This window comes from Lycorma delicatula, chromosome 1 (genome assembly GCF_047948215.1).
Source record: "Lycorma delicatula isolate Av1 chromosome 1, ASM4794821v1, whole genome shotgun sequence".
Classification (NCBI taxonomy): Eukaryota; Metazoa; Arthropoda; class Insecta; order Hemiptera; family Fulgoridae; genus Lycorma; species Lycorma delicatula.
The window spans coordinates 103396217-103419074 of record NC_134455.1 but is presented as its reverse complement, the minus strand read 5'-3'; the positions used below and the strand labels follow the sequence as shown (position 1 = coordinate 103419074).

The 22858-nt window shown below is 30.0% G+C and overlaps 1 protein-coding gene across 2 annotated transcripts in view; it reads left to right on the top strand.

Moving 5' to 3' along the window:
- Naprt (nicotinate phosphoribosyltransferase) overlaps window positions 1-20186 on the top strand; it is a 150112-nt gene extending 129926 nt beyond the window's left edge. Inside the window, exons 11-14 of one of the 2 annotated variants that reach the window (XM_075358641.1) lie at window positions 4416-4559; window positions 13171-13307; window positions 19127-19255; window positions 19728-20186. In XM_075358641.1, coding sequence (XP_075214756.1) covers window positions 4416-4559; window positions 13171-13307; window positions 19127-19255; window positions 19728-19805 — 488 coding nt within the window. In that variant the 3' untranslated portion in view covers window positions 19806-20186. The remainder of the gene's footprint in view (window positions 1-4415; window positions 4560-13170; window positions 13308-19126; window positions 19256-19727) is intronic. The other variant, XM_075358649.1, reaches the window with a different exon arrangement.
- Window positions 20187-22858: the final 2672 nt, after the last annotated feature.

The window sequence follows — 22858 nt, the reverse complement described above, 5'->3', positions numbered from 1 at the left end:
GATTTAATTTCTTTCTTACGATATTCTTGGCTGTGATGATAATTTGCATAAACATTTCTTTGGAGACTGTTAGTAATGCACGTACTTTGTCCATTTTCCCTTGTCAATACTGAAGCAAGCCTATTTTTCTTCTTGTCAGCTACACCTGGGTCTCTTGAAGCGATTGAAAATTCACATTACTGTTGAGTTGTGTGACAAAGGTCCACCCAGAAATTTAACATGAAATTGTTCTTTAACATAGTCACATGACTTACTTCCAAAGTACACCTCAACAATAAATTCCCACTGTGCTAGTGGGAATTTATTGGCACCAAAAAAGGCACGATTATTCACAAGGAACACGCCACACCACACCACATGTTCTGTGATCTAACATTTAAAAATTGCTAAAATGTGGTTACTCAATGTCAGTGTGCGGAAGACAATTGTGTGCAATAAAATGATCGCACTGTATAAAATGGTTACGTTAAGTAACTGATGTGTTTTATTTTGTTGTGATATGTTTTATGATTAATTTTTTTTACAATTATGTTTTTTTTAAAAATGAAAGATGGCGGCAACTCTTTCAGTAGTTGTTAAGGGCGAAGGTCAGGAGGACTTATCAAAATCACTCAGTCTTCTGACTACTGCGCAGCTGAAAGCAATGCAAAATTACAGCTGCTTTTTTTGCAAGAAAATGTAACTCTGCATTTTTATAACAAAGATGGAGGCACCTTCCTTAGTAAAATATTCCAGAGGTAAACTAGTCCCCTGTTCAGATCTACAGGTGGGGACTACTAAGGAAGGTGTCACCAGGAAATTAAAAAATAACATTCTAAGAGTCAAAGCGTGGAATGTTAAAGTCTAAAAAAAGGTTGGTAGTTAGAAAATTTAAAGAAGAAAATGGATAGATTAAATGTAGATGTAGTAGGAATTAGCAAGGTTCGGTAGGAAGAGGAAAATGACTTTTGGTCAGGTGTTTTAGAATACTTAACACAGCTTCAAATAAAGGACAGGCAGGAGTAGGTTTCATAATGAACAAGAAGATAGGAAAGAGAGTAAAGTATTTCAAAATGCATAGTGGCAGAATCATTGTAATAAGGATAAAATAAAAACCTAAGCTGACAACGATCGTTAACTTCTGTATGCCTACAAGTGCCCATGATGATGATAAGGTAGAGTGTGTTTATGAAGATATTGATGAAGCAATTAAACACGTAAAAGGGGATGAAAATTTAATAGTAGTTGGAGATTGGAATGCTAGCATTGGAAAAGGCAAGGAAGGAAATATTGTGGGTGAATATGGGCTGGGCAAAATGAATGAAAGGGAAAACCAACTTATAGAATTTTGCACGAAGTATAATTTAGTAATTACCAACACCCAGTTTAAAAATCATAATAGAAGAATATACACATGGAAAAAGCCAAGTGATACTGCAAGGTATCAGATAGATTATATCATCGTTAAGTAAAGATTTAGAAATCAACTCATTGACTGCAAAGCTTTTCTTGGAGCAGACATTGATAGCGACCATTATTTAGTGATAATTAAATGTAGATTGGGATTTAAAAACCTGATAAAAAGGTGTCTTGAATCTGTGGAATTTAGTGAAGCTTGAGGAAGAGGAGGTAAAGAAGATTTTTGAGGATTGCAAGAGTTCTGAGTAAAAAAGATAAGATAGAAGTTGTAGAAGAAGAGTGGAAGAATGTTAAAAAGGAAATTCTTAAATCAGCAGAAGCGAACCTAGGCGGAACAAAGAGAACTGGAAGAAAACCTTGGATTTCAGAGGATATATTGCAGCTTCTGGATGAACGTAGAAAATGTAAGAATGCTAGTGATGAAGAAAGTAAAAGGAACTATTGACAATTAAGAAATACTGTAAACAGGAAATGCAAACCAGCAAAAGAAGAGTGGATTAAAGAAAAGTGTTCAGAAATAGAAAGAGAAATGATCATTGGTAAAATAGACGGAGCATACAGGAAAGTTAAGGAAAACTATGTGATATATAAATTAAAATCTAATAATGTGGTAAACAAAGATAGTACGCCGATTTATAATACGAAAGCAAAGGTTGGTAGGTGGGTGGAATATATTGAAGAGTTATATGGAAAAATGAATTAGAAAGTGGTGTTATAGAGGAAGAAGATGAAAGGGGAGAAACAGTATTGAGAGCTGAATCTAAGAGAGCATTAAAAGATTTGAATGGCAGAAAGGCTCCCAGAATAGACAGAATACCTGCTAAATTACTGCGCAGTGCAGGTGAGGAAGCGATAAATAGATTATACAAACTGGTATGTAATATTTATGAAAAAGGGGAAGTTCCATCAGATTTCAAAAAAGTAATGTCATGATACCAAAGAAAGCAGGAGCAGATAAATGTGAAGAATACAAAACAATTAGCGTAACTAGAAAATAAAAAATCTTAACTAGAATTCTGTACAGAAGAATTGAGAGGAGAGTGGAAGAAGTGTTAGTAGAAGACCTGTTTAGTTTCAGGAAAAGTATAGGGACAAGGGAAGCAACTTTAGCGCTCAGATTAATAGTAGAAGGAAGATTAAAGAGAAACAAACCAACATACTTTGCATTTATAGACTTTTACAGGAACCAAACAGCAACAGTAGTAGTCAAAGAACATAAGAATATAAAAGTAGGAAGAGAAAAGATTACAGAGGTAGAAGAATTTTGTTATTATTAGCTTTATAAGGAAGTGAAACTTGGACAGTTGGAGTACCTGAGAAGAAACAACTAGAAGATTTTGAAATGTAATGGTGTAGGAGAATGTTAAAAATCAGATGGGTGGATAAAGTGACAAAAGAATAGGTGTTTCGGAAAATTGATGAAGAAAGAAGCATTTGGAAAATTATAGTTAAATGAAGAGACAGACTTTGTAGGCCACACATTAAGGCATCCTGGAATAGTTGCTTTAATATTGGAGGGACAGGTAGAAGGGTAAAATTGTGCAGGCAGGCAATGTTTGGAATATGTAAAACAAATTGTTAGGTATGTAGGATATAGGAGGTATACCGAAATGAAACGACTGGCATTAGATAGGGAATCTTGGAGAGCTGCATCAAACCAGTCAAATGACTGAAGACAAAAAAAAATTATTTTTTTATTTTTATTAAGAAGTTATACCTGTATATTCTTTAATTGTTCATTTTAAATATGTACGTGTATATACTTTTTGTTTTACATTATTTTGTAATAAATAAAAAAATGTACTTCTCAGATTATAGTGAAAAAATAAACGTAGAAAAATATTTTTGGTAATTTGTATACAGTTCATTTAGGAAATAATTTATTTTGTTGCAATTAACTTTGAACATTTTTTGTAATCTTATAAATTTTCAGGACTTTCTTCATTTTCAAGTTTACCATAATTTTTACTGATAAATTTATGAAAAATACAATTACGTTAGGTTTCATTGTGCATCCAAAAAATCTATTGTGTACTGTTCAGTATCAGTCACTGCTGTTTGGTGCATTTATTGGTGTAATTATAACAATTTTTATTTTCTTTCCATGTACAAAACAAGCATAGAATGATCTTACCAAAATCAAAAATTATGCCTTTTCTTCTTATCCAGCCAGGGCTCCTTATAAAACATGCTAGTAATTCTTTTTTTTTATTAAGTTTTTTTTATTTGAACTGTTCTTAAATTTTGTTATTCCAATAATTCTTGTGTAAGTGATGTGCTTACATGTCTGCATTTATTTATGTTATGTTCTATATGAAAATAGTTATGTAACAACTCAAAAAGGAGTCTGTTTAATTTTAAATGAACTTTTAGGTTGAATTCAGAGGTATATTTTCTTGTTAAACATAGACTGTATGAATGTCTATCTGCAGGTGAAAAAACCTTAACACCATAATTAGCCAGTTTGTTCCTCATAAAGTTGCTCAAACGTAATCAACAAACAGTAATTCTTTTTATAATTTTCTATGACCAACTTAAATGGGGATTCCCCTTTATGAAGGGGAAATCTATTGTTTGTACTCCTGTTTCTCTTCAAAGCAAATTGGTCTCTGTAAAAATTAAAATTTTACGTAGGTGTTCCTTCATGGATGATTGGTATATAGTAGTGGAAATCAACAATTCTCTCTTCTTGCTATTGTATCTTTATTGGATAAAATATGAAATTAAATAGTAAAGTTTTTATTTTTGTGAGATCATTTTAGTATGACTAAAGCAAAAGCTGCAAATGAAACAGTAGTATATTGTACTACACCAGCGTACATTAGAATATGACAGTTCCTCCCAATGTCCCAGTGTAGAATATAATAGACACAATTAAAAAAGTAGTCACCTATTGCAGTTAAGACAAAGCAACCCAATAAAATTAAAAAAGAATAAACTTTTATTTTTATGTTACACTGTCTGAAATAACCGTTTACTATCTTTAATTTTAATATTTGTGGTAATGTTTGTTTTAGTTACATGTCAGAGACAACCCGCTCTTGGTTGCGTTTACAAATTGGTTGAAGTTAATGATTTACCTCGTATCAAACTAAGTCAGGATGTTGGCAAAATGACTATGCCTGGTCGGAAGGATGCCTATCGTTTGTATGGTGCAGATGGTATGTCGTGCAACAAATAGAATTAATTTTGTCTTATATTAATTGAACTTTAATCTAATGTTAAAATAAGATTTGTTGTCTTTTATCTCAATTTTTGGATTTGCAGATTACAAGGTCTGTATAGAAAATAACCAAACATTTTTAATTACACACCAACGGAGATCGGAGATATTTAGCGACATGAGGTTGGCAGGATTGTGTTCCACATAACCTCCTCTATAACCACATGTTCTTGGATTGTTGATAACTTGTTTAGTTTCCATGTTATTGTTACTTAATTGCAGTGTGTTTAAGTGTTAGCAGCAATTTTTGTAATGTGTAATTTTCAGGAGCAGAGATACAAGGTAAAATTTTACGTGAAACTGGAGAAAACTTTCACAGAAATGTTTGAAACAAGATTATGGAGATGAAACCTCTGGGCCGTACGCAATTTTACAAATGGTTTTCATAATTTAAAGGTGAATCAGTCAATTGAAGATAACCCTCAGCAGGAAGGCCCTTGACTTCAACTAATGACACCCATGTTCAGAAAATCAATGATCTGGTGCATGCAAATCGTAGATTGACTCTCAGAGAACATGTAGAAAAGGTTAGCATCTCAGTTGGTTCATGCTACCACATTTTGACTATAAAATTGAACATGTGTTAACTTACAGCAAAGTTTTTTGCTCATTTGATGACCGAACAACAGATAGAATGTCCAGTGGACATTTGCCTGCAACTTTTTGAACAAGCCAATGATGATGCAACTTTCATACATAGGTACATAACAGAATACGAAAGCTGGGTTTAAGGCGACATTGAGACAAAAGTTCAATCATCACAATGGGTTAGCAAAGGATCTCCACACTGCAAGAAAGTACATCAGTCTCAACTCAGTGTCAAAATAATACTCTCTTCTTTTTCAATTTTAATGGAATTGTGTATTTTGAATTTTTGCTTCAAGGTGAATCTGTGAACCGTGCATACTATCAAGGCATTTTACGACATGAAAAAATCTACAAAGCAAGACAGAGTTGTGGCGAGACAACTCTGGTCTTCACCACAACAATGCGGTCACACTCAGCTTTGTCAATTTATTTTTTTGTGCCAAAAATCAGATGATGTCCTCCTCCCTCAGCCTCCTGTTCATCAGACCTTGCAATTTTTTTCGTATTTCCAAATTAAAAATGCTGATTAAAGGATGCTGTTTTGCAACTATTGATAACATAAAAGCAAATTCGTCACAGACCTTAAAGGTCATTTCAAATGAAGCTTTCCAGGACTGTTTTGCAAAGTGGAAACACCACTGGGAAAAGTACGTGAATAGGGGAGGAGAGTACTTTGAAGGGGAGAAGGATCAATAATCTGTAAAATTAATAATGAAGATTAAAAAAATAAGTTCAGTTATTTTCTGAACAGACCTTTTATACTGCTTATTTAATGTTTGCTTAGAGAAAACGATGTATTTTTAAATATTTGAACAGATTTAAATAATCTTAAATTGTCATCCTGACCCCTGTAGGAGTAGACCAGTAGGAGTAGTTTATGATATTTCATCCATTTGCTGCACCCAACATAAATGGTGATGAATCTAAAATTGGATTTATATTTTTGTTAAATATTTGATAGCTAAAATTAAAAGAGAACAAATTTTATTATTCATAGGAAAGAATTATTCATGAATACACTAGGCTAATGAATATTTCTGCCATTAAGAAAAATAAATAAATAGGTAATAAGTGAAACAGTAAATAATAGAAGTTATTAACTTCTAGAATTTAACATATTCTTTAACTAGTGGGACAATTAACTTTAAAGTATTGTAAGTGGGATAATGTTATTTAAATTTATGATAAAATAATTTTGAAACTTTCGAAACTGAAAATTAATATTGTAAGTCTTGTTGTTAATAATTGTGTTAATATTATTATGTTTTATAAATATTAATTTATAAGTTTTAGATTAATATTTATGCTGAATCTTAAAAGCTAAATAGTTGAAAATTAGAATTTTATATTTAAATTTGTTGTGCTTGAAAAGAATACAGTTTTTAGTTTATAAAAGGTTGCTCTTAAAAGGTTCATAATTGTTGCTCTTCTTGAAGAGAGAAGCTGTTTGTAAATATTCTCTTATGAAAAGAAAGCAACCAAACATTGTGTATTATTGAAAACATTGTATTTTTTATTGGATTACCAGTTTTACATTTTCTTTCATGATTGTTTATATTTTTAATCTTCTGCATGTTTTATAATGATTCTGAAGTTATTTAAAGTATTACCCACAGTTAAATATATTTCTATTGTATTTTTTACAATGTTACATCCAATAACATGTTTGCTGTTACAGAATGATTAGTTCATATATATATATATATATATATATATATTAGTTTACTGAAATTAATATTACCACCATCTTACCTTAATTTTTTCATGAAATTACTTTTATGAGATCTCGCATACGCAGTCATGATTAAAATAGTTAATTAAACTACATATTAAAAATTGAAAACCACTTTAATATGCAGCTTAATTAAATATTTCAGTTATGACTGAGGATGCAGATCCTGTGAAAGTATGTAAGATAATGTCTTATCTCAATATTCTGTACTAGGTTTGCATTAATAGAATTTAAATTATACACTCCTTTCCATATTAAAATGTTTTATTTTGTTTTGTTACCTGAAAGTAACCAGTAACACTTGCATATGTTTATTTTTGGAATTGATAAATACTTGCATGCATATCCCTGTTGGAGTAGATACTTAGAACAAAAAATAATTATATATTAATCTATTGTGCAGTAAGTATACTTGCCACATGTGTATTTTTCTACCCCAGAATTTTTTTTTTTTAGAAAAATAATTACATAAGTAACTATATAAAAAGTACACTTATAACTAAGTGTATGGCACTTATAACTAAATGCCATATCAAGGTACTTTGTTTATCTTAACTTTAAAAGAAATGTTTAATACTATTTTTGCTCTTTCAATAATGATTATTAGAAGCATAATTACATTATTTTTAAGCGAGTTATAATATAATTATGTTTCAGTGAATCATAATATTTGAATAAACACTATTTTATGTTAATGTTACATTGAATTTCTTTAAATAAGGAACTGTATAAAAAAAATTAAGCACTTATTACCTTTCTAATAATAATTATAATAATATGTTTATAACTAAGTTTCATTTCTGGTATTGCTAATATTATCCTAAATTAAATCTTACGACTTTCATTGTAATTTCAAACTTTGGTTTTGAATGAAGATAAAAAAAATAATAAAGTTTTTTTAAATAAATATCCATTTTAAATACTGTAAACGTATAATTTTTTCTAAGTTCCATTGCTTTGTGATAATTTAAATACTTACATAAATAGCTGATAACGTTTTAATTTATTTGTCTCGGGTTCAGTTTTTAATAAGGTTCTGATATTTTTACATGCTTCAGTCATCTCTTCTTCATTATAATAATTGTGGACATATGTCTTTGTTGTAGATTATAATAAACAACCTAAGATATAAGGAAGCAGTTAAATACCAGATTTTAAAATACCACACAGTAATTAAGTTATAAATATATTATCGTACACTGGTACAAATGGATTTATTTCCTGTAAATAGAGCAAAATTTTATGTATTATTTGCATACTATAGTATTACTTTGCCTTTCACGATTTGTTGATTGCAGATGTAATTTTATGTGGATATACATATGTATAATTTTTAAAAGCTTTATTTGGGTTTTACAATTGAGTAATCAAGTTTTGTTTATAGGTTAGTGAAAACAAAAGTAATACTGTGGTAAATTTCATAAAATTCTCCCATAAAGTATAATGAATGTTTGTCATCAACATGTATTCTATCCTGTTGCTTGTTGCACAAAGCAATTTTAATTCAGTAGTATTTTTCCAAAGGCTGTTTAACAAAACTTATAAAAACCAGTTGTATAAACTGGTTTTTATGCATAATCAATTATGCAAACAACTACATAGATGCTACCTTTCATTGTACCTTTGCATAAAATTCTATATTTAATTTATGTTGTTCGCATTTTGTATTCTTTTTTGGGGGGATGGGCATATTAGATACCTTTGTATTTCCCTAATGTTTCGTCATGTATAATTTTGTTTTTATCGTGTTTCTAAGCAATGCATTGACCTAATAAGTGAGGTAGGACTACATATACATGTGTAAAAAAATAATGAACTTTAAGCCCTGTGCTTATCCTTTAAATGTGTAAAGGTTTGAATTTAAGTGTATGAATATTGCATATAAGCAGTTACATAAAAAAAAAATTGAAATTATAACAATTTTTGGTTATAGAAGATATAAATATTTATGAAGGTTAGGATATTCAGGAAGGAGCTAAGATTTCTAACATTTTGCTTTTTTATTTTGCTATAAACTGTTATTAACATACTAAAATATGATCCATCCCTTGATTCCCTGGGTATACTTTCATATGTGATGAAATCTAGTTTGTCAAGTTTAGTTATCTCTGATAATGTAAATGATCTAATATCCAATACAATAATTTTTCAGAAAGAACTTTTAGTATGGTTTATGTATTGCTGTAATTTCCCATATTTAAAGAGAATATATTTAATTAATTTTTTATACATTCACTCACTTTATCTTTATTTTCTTCTTTCTTTTTTTTTAATTGCAGATCATGCAGTCAACAACTCGTACAGTATAGTTTGGTTTATAATTGATAGTACCATGTATCACATTACTCTTCAGATGTAATGTATTATCAGATTTTTATTTGGTAGAAAAGGGATTCTTCATTGGGGTAGGAACATTTTGCAGTCAAAAACAACCTTTTTTTTATTATTATTATTATTATCTTTTATGATCACATAGAATCACTTTAGTCAGTTCATTACCCAAGTCTCTTCAATGGGACTAATTGGGCCTTACGGTCCTCCCAGTAATTTTTCATACATTCCAATCTTTGTGCCCCTTTCTAGTGTTGAAAATGTCATATTGTGAATTTTTTCTTGTGAGTTTGATGCGAGTGTTTTTGTTCTTGATTTTAAAAAATTTAATTTTATCTTATATGTGGTGTTTTCTGGTGTAAGGCCAATTTCCTTCAGATCCCCTTTCTTATTCTCTGATCCATCTACATTCTGTCTTTGTATTTTTCAAGTTGAGATTGTACTGTACTAGCTGTTCAAGAATTCTTGAATCTTGCATCCTTATGATATGTCCAAAGAATCCTAGTCTGCTCTTACACATGTATGTGATGGGTTCTAACTCTTTGTACAAGACTTTGTTCGGCACAATCCACCACTGCCCATCTTTCTGGTATTTTTTACTGATGCAGGTTCTTCCAATTCGTCTTTCAATTTTTGGACTCTATCTTTGATTGTTCATTTAAGTGGAAGTGTTTCTGCTGCATAAGTGGCTTCTGGTTTTATAACTGTGTTGTGTCTTATTTTGTGTTTATTGATAGGCATTTTTTATTGTAAATGTATCAGATTAATTTATGAAATTTAGCTAGTTTGTTTTTCTTCTTATTTGGATCAAGGTTTTTTTTTTAGGTTGTTAGTTATTATTTCTCCCAGGAATTTAAATTTGGTTACTATTTTGATTTTATTACCATTTATGGTTACTTCTTTAAATTGTGTTGGTTTTTGGGGCATAATTTCTGATTTTTTTTAATGATATTTTAAGACCACTTTTTTTTGCAATGTTTTGAAGTTTTAATATCTGTGATTTAGCTTCATAGGTGTTTGTTTGTTAGCAGTGCCAAGTTGTCAGTGTAACCAAGACAGTTGTTTTGATTTTTCAGCCTCATTTTACTTTTGTGAGCATTTTTCAAGCCATTCCCTCATTACCTGTTCTAGAGCACAGTTAAATAATAGTGGTGAGAGCCCATCATCTTAGTACAGTCCTTTTTTGATCTCAAAAGGTTCTGAGAGCTTGTCTCTGAATTTTACCTTCGAATTAGTGTTTGTGAGGATCAGTTTTTTCATGTTTATTTATTTGGTATGTATTCCGAGATATGTTAGAATTTTTAGTAGGAATTCTCTGTGGATGCATCATAAGCTTTCTTGAAATCTGTAAATGTTATCACCGTGTCTCTGTTCCTTTTCCTGTTGTAATCCATTATTAGCTCAAGACTCATGATCTGATCTGGACAGCTCTTCCATGGGCAAATCTTCCTGGCATTCTAGTTCTTTCTCGTGTTGTAAACCGGTCCTGTTGAGGATGATCATTGAAAGAATTTTGTATGTCTAGAAGTGAGATTCCCCAGTAATTGTTAGGATCTGTTTTGTCCCCTTTTTTGTATAGTAGATGGATGAGGGCTGTCATCCATTGTTCTGGTAATTTTTTGATCCAGCTGTTGATGAAGGACAATTTTTGTTGATTTTCTGCATGTTTCCAGATCTCTACAAAAGTGGGATCTTCTCCCACTGCTTTATAATTCTTCATCTCACCCAGTGCTTGGTAGACATTACTACTGGAGGGTTATTATTTTTTCTGATGATGTTACTGGGGTGTTTGTGTTGAAGTTTAGGAGTTCTGTCAGTTCTTTGCAACTTAAGAATTTGTTGAAATATTTAACTGGGATTTTTGTGTTGTTTTATTGTTATGGGCCAATTCACCGTTTTCATTCTTTATTAATAGGGTTGGGGGTTTGTACTTTTGTAGCTGATGTTTGAAGTTTTTGTAATAACCTCTCGAATGTGTTTTATTTAATACTTCTTCTGTTAAGTTTAGTGTGTCTTTAGGGTGCTATCTTATTTTCTCCTTAGGGTTCAGGTGGTTTCTTTTCTTAGTTTACTAAATCTTGGAAGGATGTTTCAGATTTTTGGGATTGGTGAAATAGCCACGCTTGATTTATTTTCTCCACTGTGTTGTCATACACACTATTCCACCATTGATGTTTTTACAGGATTTTTATTCAGTATAATTCTTCTGTGATTTTATTAAGGTTATTGACTAGATCTTCAAGTTTATCCATGATTGTTATTTTTTCAGTTGCTTTTTGGTAATTTTCATTCTTTATTAGTTGGTAGATTCCATTTTTCTGTTAGTTTTACGGGGTTGGTTTTGATGCTTTCTTTGGGGAATAAATTTAATTTTAATTTTGATTACATAATAATGTGAGCTTACTCCTCACAGTATTTTAACATTGTAGATGTCCATGTGGTGGTGTTTGTCCATGAAGACATGGTCTAGTTGCCATTCTCCTTTAATATAATTGGGATGTTTTGAGTTTTTGAGGTTTCCTCTTGAAATATGAGGATTTTAAGATTAGGTTGTTGTTTCTGCAGAGATCGATGAGTTTCTGTCTATTTTTATTTTCTTTTTGGCGAGCCATTTTCTGATGATGTTGTTGTATCTTCTTTCTCTGCGTAGTTGAGAATTGAAGTCTCTGATTAATTATTTAACATGGTTTTTGAGGGTGTTATTTATAGTCATTTTGAGTAGATCCCAGTTCTGTTTCATATTATGGTCTTTTGGAGAGTTATTTTTATTATTAGTGAGTTCATGACCATTTATTATAGTGTAAATTTTATTAGATTCTTTTAGGGTGAGTATTGAGATTCTTGGGGATTGTGACATGATTTTTCTATGGATTTTATTATTTTGAGGCTGACTAAAAAGCCTTTTCCAAACTGTGGGACATTTTTCATCACTCTTTCCAAGTGTACCTTTATAGAGCCTGTATCCTTGAAACTCCATGGTGTCCTAGTCTGTGTTTCTCATTTCCTGCAGACCTATGATGAGAATTTTGTGTTGGTCCATTAGGCCAGTTATTATTTTTAAATAAAATTATTAATAATTATAACAATCCTTATTTATTTATATTGGTACTAATGCCAAATGGTAATTTATCTATGTAATATGATCCTACTTAAGACGACAATGATTTTGATTTTGTATTATCTTTTAATAAGCTACATCTTATATCACAAGTGAATAAATGACTTGATTAGGGATTTCAATTTATCAAAAACTCAAGGTAAATTGTTAAAATCAAGACTGCAAGGTTGAAATTTACTTGAAAAAATACAAAAATTTTGGGCTTTTGAAACCGACAAAAAGGACTTTCTCAGTACTTTATTGATGAAAATAATTTGGTTTATTGCAGAAATATTGTTGAGCTTATGTTGCACTTAGGACAAGTTCATAAACCTGAGGACTGGTGCCTTTTCATAGATTCGTCCAAGTATAGTTTAAAAGTGGTTCTACTACACAATGGTAACAAATATCCTTTGATTCCAATCGGTTATGGTATTAATTTGAAAGAGACATATGATGTGATGGAAAACATTCTTGAAAAAATAAATTATAAAAAACATAACTGGAACATGTGTGGTGCTACATTTCGTATAATTAATGTCCTAAAAATTTCAGTACAACCTCATTTCTTTGGGGTAGCTGAAATCCAAGCGAGATCTTTCACTAGCTGTAACTCACAAGCATTTAAGGATATTTGTTTATATGAACTTTTTCCATTATTTTCACAAGTAGAATAGGTTATTGAGTCCCAGGAGAACTTTGTGATACTTCCTTTATATTTTTATAAGTCAAGTAGTATTGAGGGTAAACAATTTTTAATGCATATTGTTGTTTTGTTTGATTATTTTCTTATTTTTATAGGACATGCACTCATTGATATAATGAGGCGTTCAGTAGAGCCACCTCCTGAAGTAGGCTGTAAAGTTCTTTGTAGGCATCCATTCGTAGCATCAAAGAGAACATATGTGATTCCTTCAAAAGTTGAGACATTATATAAGGTAAGAAAGAAAATATTTTAATTAATGAATAATTTTTTTTAATTACTATATTTTCATCAATTCTTTTCAGTTTAAATTAAAAGATTACGTTCGGTTACTTTGGATAATAAATTTATACTGGAAAATTATTTTAATAAGATTAGTTGTGTAAACTTAATGATCACTGTACAGTATTTGCCAGATTTCCTCTTTTTTTTTTCTTTGAAAAATGAGAAAATTAGTTTTGATTTAAAATATATTAAAATTATATTGAATTGTGAATTTTGAGAAAAGATTTTTACTCAAATTCCTTGAAATAATTATAAAAATTCTGGCACCACCAGCTACTCTACAGGACAGCTACTTCTTTACTGGAGCTTAGTTAGGTGGCTGCCCTGTACAAAAACAGGCGCCTACAACCATCACTAACGCTATTAGTGATGGTTGATGAGTATGTGAATGGTTAGAAAGTGAGTGCAGCAGTTTAATGAAGGACACAGTAATGTGCATGAGGATTGGGCACCCTTTTGTCATAAATAACAATTTGATTATGTGAATGGATAAAAAAATTAAAGAAAACGATTTACAATTTCTTTGTTATGTATTGAGTTCCTTGAAATTTCACAAAATGTTTGCAGGAAATTGTTACACAAAAGCTAGGATATCACAAACTTTACTGTCATCAGGTGTCAAAAATGTTGACAGAGATTCACAAATTAAACTGATTAGATTGTCCTAGTCTTTTCTTACCTGATTCAGTGCTAATGATTTTGATGCTGGCATGAAAAATGATGTACAGCAGTGGTTATCTTCACTTGTGGTGCTATTCTTTGAGGAAGGAATAAAAAACTGATTACAAGATATGAAAAGTTCCTCAATAATGGCGAAAATTATGTAGAAAAGTAATTTATATGCTCTTCTGTATAATAATAAAATTATTCTGTTGAAAGCTGTGTAATTTTTAATAACAAAACACTACTTTCCTCATACACCTAATTCTGTGAAGAATGTATTTTTCCTTTACTCGCAATGAATATTTATCATGATAAATAAAAATATTCTATACTGCTCATTATTTTAACTGAAAAGTGACCTTTTATAGTGAAAATTGTTAGCAAAAATAGATTAATTATATTATTTGCCTTCCTATTGAATATCCATAAAGTAAAGGATATAGAGTAAAGGAATTTTTCTGGGAAAGTAATAGAGGGTCAGTGTATAAGGGATACTGTGAAAAGTAAAGATTGTTTAATTTAAAAATCTTTAATATGAAACTATTGAAATTAATTTTTTTTTGCTGAAACTGTGTCGTGCCTTATTCTTCAGCAAATTTACTGTCAACATTAAGATACTTCTTGTAGTGATGTATAAATATCTAAGTACCTTTGTCATCAGTCCATTTAACCAGTGCTTGATAGATTTTGTCAATTCAACATCACTTGCCGCCCAAAAATTATTTCAGATTTTTGAACAGATGGAAGTTCATATATTGGAAGCAGTTTGTTTACAGTATACATGACATGGTTTTCATTTGTTGAATAGTAGTTATTCACAATTTCAAGTGGTTTCTATTCATAATTTGAGACTTTCCTAAGAAGCATAGATCCCTCATAATACATAATTTTTTTAAAATCTAATTTCATTAATAATTGAAAATAAACCCATTCAAGATTAACAAAAAAATGAACACTGCTTAGAAAGTTGTTTAAAATTGACTTGGGACTTCTTTAAACTGTATATGCACAGTCAAAATACTGCATGGCAATATTCATGAAATAACTAGTCAGTTATACAAGTACTGATTATTGATGTGTCTTATGTTTGGTCCATCAAAATCTTTAATAATTTTTAAATGGAAAAAATATTAAAGACAGTAATGTTGTTTAAATGCTACTGTTTGTCAAAAAAAAAAAGAAAAGAAAGACAATCAATGGATATGTCAAGTAATCAATTATCAGCAAAGATATTAGAACTGATTATTCAGTCAAAAGTGAGCTTCGTCTCAAACCAGGTTACTCTAAAACAAAAGGGTGCTTTTAATTTACTGTTGTCATACATGCTATCCAAGTGCAAATGTTAGAGATTTGTTTCCAATTATTTGGAATAGTTTTGATTGTGTTAAGCTACTGTTATGAGAAAACTTTCTAGTATCAGAATTTGGTGTTATTGTATTTTTGACCTGTGCCTTTTGTGGCTTTTAAGATTGGTAAGGTATGAAAAACATAAAATGATTATGTGCAACAATTCTTCTTGTGAAATAAGAAGAGCCTTTGCAGTTTGTATGTTTTTAATTATGATTGCTATTTATAGGTAAAAGGATTGATTTTTTAATTTGTAGAAAATTTTTTAAGGTTTGTGGTACTAAAAATTCTACCTTGCATTAATATGAATAAGTTATTTACAAGAATTTACAACATTTAGCACAAAATAATGGGCTGACTATAAAATAGTATATATCTTTAAAAAACTGAAAATAAATTATTTATGATGTTCCTTTGACTGGTATTTCTAAGGTAAATTATTATTTTTGTGGAAATCCCTTGAAGGTGCTAAAAACGTTTACAGAAATGTAGCATTCCATACAAAAGTAAATATTTTGACATTTAGTCAGGTTTTTGGGAATTTGAAAACTTATACTTTGAAATGATTACATTTATTCCTTGAGTTACATTTATATTTGTCTGTTCTAATGTAACAAATTACATAAATAATAGATTTTTAAAAAAAGCTGAGTATGAACATTTTATTTTCAGAAATTAAAATTACATGTCAAAATTGAACAATTAATGATTATTTCAATGTTCTTTTTTCAATTAGTAATAAAACTCATGATTAGCTGCTGCAATATAATCTAATTGCACTCTTCAAAAAAACATAATACAAGTTAATTAAACTTTATAGCTCAACAAAACAAGTAACTCAAAAAAACTTTACTAATACAAGCTAGCATTAAAACAAATTACTGTAGTTTTTAATAATTTTTATCTTATACTAGCTGTACTTAATTCTGAGTAACACTTCAACAATGTCTGTACAATAGATTGCGAGATTCCATGCTTTGAATTTGTACCTTGCAACTGAAAGTTCATGGTGTGGGTATAATATCCACCGATTGTAAACCTGACCACGAACCAAATAGCCAACCTTATTTTACCAAATTCCTGATTAATTGGACTGTTTGCTAGATAGACCTAATAGCTGTAAATTGTACTGAAATTACATTAAACCGTGGAATATGTTTAACACAATATCAGAAAACTTTTGTGTGCCTTACTCCTTCACTAACAATCACTACTTGCTTACATATTCATCATGAGAAATTCAGCTTTGAAATTTTGAAAGTACTGATCATACCTCTCAAGCAAATGTAGCAGTCTTAAAAAATGGGAAGTTGTTATGCTTGCCTTTATTTTAGGGGGTTTCCTAAATGACTGTTCATTCCATGTTAGTGTTGGGGATTCTGTGTCAAGTAGCGTCACCTTGAAGAACGAAGTGCCTCATGAAAATACATTAAGTACCGTCTTAACTATAGATGTCAACAGTATTACTAAATCTTGCAACCACCTGTTCATGTTCTCTATTTGTTGATGATTTTGCTATATATGTCATGATTCGTTCACAGCCATAGCTGAGAGGTTACTACAAAATACTATATCTCGCCTTGAAACTTGGTCCAAAGTCACCGGCTTCATTTTTTCACCAGAGAAAACAAAATGTGTAGTCTTTTCTTGTCTATGAGACCATTTCACTCCACAAGTCCTGCTCAATGGAGAGCCAATTGCTATCTTCTCCTGATATTATATTTCTTTACTTTTCAACAGTTATCATATGTGGGCCAAACAGTTAAATGCAAACTGTTTAAAAATTCTAGATATGCTAAGAATCCTTAGCAACCCCAAGTGGGGAGCTGACCAATCATGTATTTTATGTTTTTATTATTCTTTAGCCCAATCCCGATCAGATTATGGTTGTATTGTCTACTCTTCAGTGTGTCATACTGTGCTTAAGATACTGGATGCTATACACCACTACTCTTTTCTTCATCTTGTCATTGGTGTGTTTAGATCAAGCCATGTTGCAAACATACTTGTTAGTGCAAGCAGTTAGCCATCACTTTGGGATAGGCAGGACCAACTACTAGCATCTTACTCTGCAAGTCTTAAAGAACAACCAAACCACCACTTTTTTAAAGCAGTCCTCACAAAACCCTCATTTCTTTCCAATGGTATGAAAACCATCCACATAATACAGCACCAATGGGTATTTGTACCCAACGATTAATGTACCTTTTACATTTTGACCCCCCTTCTGTTTTTCTAACCTATCCCTGTACATATCTTCTGTGAAGGCTCGACCCCATTAATTTTAATTACAACCTCACCATATACAATAAAATATACTCCTCTCATCTTTTAGCAAACATTCATCATTTTTTATTGGAGACAAACCCAGACACAGTGGTATATACAGATGGGGTCAAAGCAGAATGATACCGTTGAATGTGTTTTTGTTGTCAATGACTGAACTTATGCGTTTGATCTACCCGGTATTACAAGTGTCTACAATCCTAAACTATACTCTCAAAATGGCCTTCAGTATCATTAAATCAAAATATTGTCACATCCTTATCTGTAGCAATTCTTATACTGCTCTCTAAGCTCTCTGCTCTCAAAATATATAATAAGTTACTGAATTAAATCGTCACAACACACAGGTCATTTTCAACTGGATAAAATTTTCCTGGGTAACGAATGTACAGATTCCGCTGCTAAATGTGCATGTAATGAACCATCTTTCTCCACTTAAGTTACAACTATTGATTTCATTAATTAATTCCATTAAATACTCTTCAAAGAAAGTGGTAAGATGACTACACTGCTACAGCGGATAATGATCTCCGATACATAAATGACACAGTGTTACCATGGGACTCTTCATGCAGGAAAATTTACCAAGAGGAAGAGGTCCTGTGTCGATTGCGATTAGGACATACCAGAGCTACTCATGGACAACTGACTTCAGCAGAGAGTCCACACTGTGCATCTGTTGCTTGACTGTGCACCACATCCTTGTGGACTCCATATGCTATACAGCCATACATAGCAAATTTAAATTCCCGTGGGACATGTGGTGTGCATCCTAGATTTAAGATTTAACTCGTCAAAATTTTGATATCATTTTATTATTCACGTTTCATATATTCTAATTGGTACAGTTCTTTTACTATTTCAACTTTATTCTTCTTATTATTGTAGTTTTCATCATAGTTTTAACTCTATTTTACTAATATTTTATTATCTGAGAAGAAGCCTGAAAGAAGAAATTGACCTGTGTGTTGTGACGATTTAATTCAGTAATTTATTATATATTTTGAAGACAATAGGATGTCTGAAATACAAATCCTCTAAATCTTAGAGAGCAGTATAAGAATTGCTACAGATAAGGATGTGACAATATTTTGATTTAATGATACTGAAGGCCATTTTGATAGCGTACAGTTTAGGATTGTAGAAGTTCTCATTCGTGGGTCATTTTGACCCATACGTTGATAACATGAAAGTGTTTTTTTGCCCCTCCCAAAAAATACACATTGTGATCATTCTTATTTTGTAGTGTCTTTTGAACAGTTTTAGTTTTTAATTCTTATAATTTTTTTATTCACAAACTAAAACATTAATAAAAAAATTAGTAATAATGTATTAGTATGGAAAAAGGATTATTTAGGTTTTAAGTTATAATAAATATCAGTTTATTATACATTTTTAAACTGTATAAAGACTTTGTGGACTCCTGATATTTTTATTTATTTTTTCATATTTGTGGTTGTTTATTTATTTCAGATATACTGGGAAAATGGTAAAATAAATGGACCATTACCAACATTAGAAGAAGTCCGAGATAGAGTTAAAAATTCACTTCAGACTCTAAGACAAGACCACAAACGAAACCTAAATCCCACTCCCTATAAGGTAAAACGGCAATTTTTTAAATATTTTTATTAATGTATTTATTGTTAGTGGAAGGAGAAATGCTTTAAAACACAGAAATGGGAAATCCTTTGTTTTTCAGATATATTGAGTTCCTAACTGTAATTGTGATGAGTAACCTCAAACAGTTGATCACTTTTTTTAAAAACTGCTGCCCTTTGTGTGGGTATTTCAAACATTACAGATTTTTAAATGATGATATAGATTATTTAATAGATGATCTAAGTATACCATATGATTATAAAGAAGTAAACAATAGTTGTTTAGTTGAATCAGTCTTCATGTAAGTTTGGTATTGTTGTACAAGTTTAGTGAATTGGTTGTAAAGAATTAAGAGCAGCAGTTTGTAAAGGTAAACTTTACTGTGTTAAAAAGTTTCTTCTTGGGACTCTTAGACATTAGTTATTAACCTTTTTATAGCTAAGAAAAAATAACTTTTTTTTTTCTTTTTCAGGTTTCAGTAAGTGCAGATTTATATAACTTCATACATGATTTATGGCTTGAGAATGCACCAATTGGGGAATTATCGTGAGAATATTGTTATAGTTAGGGGTGCCAGTCACATGTTGTGGTCTACTTCAGGAGAAGCGGAACTCACCATTGCCTTGGCTGCGATCATTTGATTAGTCGATTTATTTATTTATTTATTTATTCACAGTCTACCATTGAGAATGTGATCATATAAAATAATTGAGCCTCTTCAAAGGAATGAAACATCTATAAAATATGTTGTAATGAATGAATAATGGGATAAGAAATATTATTTATATATTATATAAATATTATATATATTTATAATATTATATATATTATTTGAAATATTATTCAAATATGAAAAAAATGTATTATTTAGTTATAATACTAATTATTTGAAATATTTAATTATTCATTTAGAATAAATTTAAATTGCATGTATTAAAATTTTATAAAAAATTTACAGTAAACATTGTGCAGTATATTAATTTAATTTTTATTTTTTACTTATTGCTGTAATAGTTGGAAATTTTTTCCGTGTAATTTTTTGAAAAATATATATACTTTTTTATTTTTTGTAGGTCATTATTTTTTAAACTTCATTTTATAAAATATTATAATGCCTTAACATTTCACTTTTTGATATAATGCAGAACTTGAATTTTTATTTGAATTATTGTATTTAAATTATCACTTTGTCTTAAGCAGTTTCTCAGAATAAAGCATGGTCTGTATTTTTCAACAAATCTTTTTTGTAATGTGCTTATTCTGAATATTTTCCTTATGATTCATCTCGAAAGATGAAAAAATACATGCAGTTTAAAATGTTTCCATTGTAGCATCCTCTTAACATTGAAGTGCATAGATTTCTATGCCCTTAAATAAATTTAAAAAAAAGTTTCTTAGTAATGCAAAAATGCAGGATATGTGTTACTGTAAATTGTCATCTTTGTATGTGTGTTTGTGTTCATGTATACAGTCATAGCTCATCTTCAAATGAATGAGAAAAAGGTACTGATAAATGAACATTTTGCAATATCTTTCACCAATCTTGTTGTACCCTACCTACTTAATAGTGTTACCTCACATTAGTTGAGAATGATGCAAATGAATAATCAAGAAATATTTTTGATAAGACTGTGAATAGAATAATTTAGAATTTTTTTTTGTATTTAATTTGAAGTTAATTGTCATACTTTTTTAAACAAAAATGTTTCTTTAATAATGTACTCTGTGTTTAAGGAAGATAAAAGTTAAATTTATTTTTATGTATTATTATATAATTTAAAAAATTATTAAATTAAATAATTTTAAAAATTAGCAAAAGAGAAAAAAGAATTGTCTACATAGTGTGATAATTAAGCTCCTGGACTGAGGCCACTAAAAACACAAAACAAAAAATCTTTATTATTATCTTCATTCAGTATAGAATCCTGCTTACTGCATATAGTTTTTGTGTTGCTTATTCAATGAATCGACTGCCCAAGCAAATATATCCAGTGGAATTGCCGTGAGTTTATTTGTTGGTAGTTTTATGGATTGATGAGATATCCTTAAATCTCTTCCTTTTCTTCACCAATAAAAGTTGGCTGTGGCTAGATCTGCTAGATGGGATAATGTAGAGATCACTTATATTTGCCTAAAATGAACAACGCTCAAAAAATGCACCAGTACATTGTCATGCAGAAAGAATCCCAAAGATCATTTTCTTTCAGCTCAGGCCTAACCGAATGAACAGAAGTGGTCAATCATATCATTATTTCTTAATAAAACTTAATGTTAACAATCTGATTTTACATCATATACTCATGATGTTACACAACCTCACTGTGTAACCCTTCAGCTAAATTCCACTTTGAAGTTTTGTTGTCGGATCTCACATGAAGCACAAACATTCATCTCCTCTTATGATCCATTTTAAAATATTTTTATTATTCTGGCAATAACAATTGAGGAACTAATGTGTCTTCTTTTTTCTTTTTGAATCTTTGATTAAAATCTTGATGCTTTTCTATTAATATTTTTCGTTCTAAAATCCAAACCCTCAAAATCAGATCTTCATCCAAAAAGGTTTAGATCAGCTTTGTCAATCTTTTTATTCAGGAACTCTTCATTTATTGATACTTGTCCTTTGAACCATTTATATCATTTTAACACAGTTCTTTACAAACATTCTTAATGTATATGGCTAAACATTTCAGTTGTTTCAGTTACTGTTTTTTTCCCTAGTTTTACACAAAATCTAATCAATGATATTTATTCCATTTTTAAACTTACATCAAAACACGAATTCCATAATTTTTTTTTTAATTTAAAAAAAGTAAAAAATACTGTTCATCTCTTTAGATAAGTTAGTCAATAATGTTGTTGAAACACAGTCAGTTTGTAAGTATAATTGTCACACTACGTAATGTTTTTATAGTATTATTTATGAAAGAACAAATATTTTATCAGTTAGTTTAATTTTATGGTTACGTTACTTAAAGTAATAAATAAAATAATTCTTTATTTTATAGTACTATAATTCATATTATTAATACTTGTGCCATAAGTGAATTTTGGGTAGTATTTTTGATGGAAGATGTGAGACGTGCACATACACAATTAGCAACTGTTAATTGAATCTGTTTTGTTTTAGTTCTAGCATAAAACAAAGTCGTTTGTTTGTAACTCAATGTTTATTGTAGATTTTTATTTATTTTAATTGGCAGGCCAATTAACAAACCTTCCATAAGATACTTTACATTTTTATAGATTTCATTAATGGTAACTGATTTAAGCTATAACCCTACTAAAATCTGACTATATGTTTTCTAATTAGTGAGCATTCGTTTGAAAATTAAGTTTCTTTAAAAGAAAGTACTAGTATGAGTTTGTGTAACAAAGTTAAATTAAACACATACTAATTACATAAGTAGATTGTCTGTAAAGATTTGTTTCATTAACTTTTATTCTTTTTTATTAATTTTTTTTTTCTTTTATTCTTGTTTACCTTAAATACCTTTTATGCTTTTCATAAGAGTATTGTGTAATCCAGCTGTATAATTCATTAGAGTATAGTTAAATTCACCAATTTCTTGAAAAAACCGTGGTTTTTTGTGGATATATCCA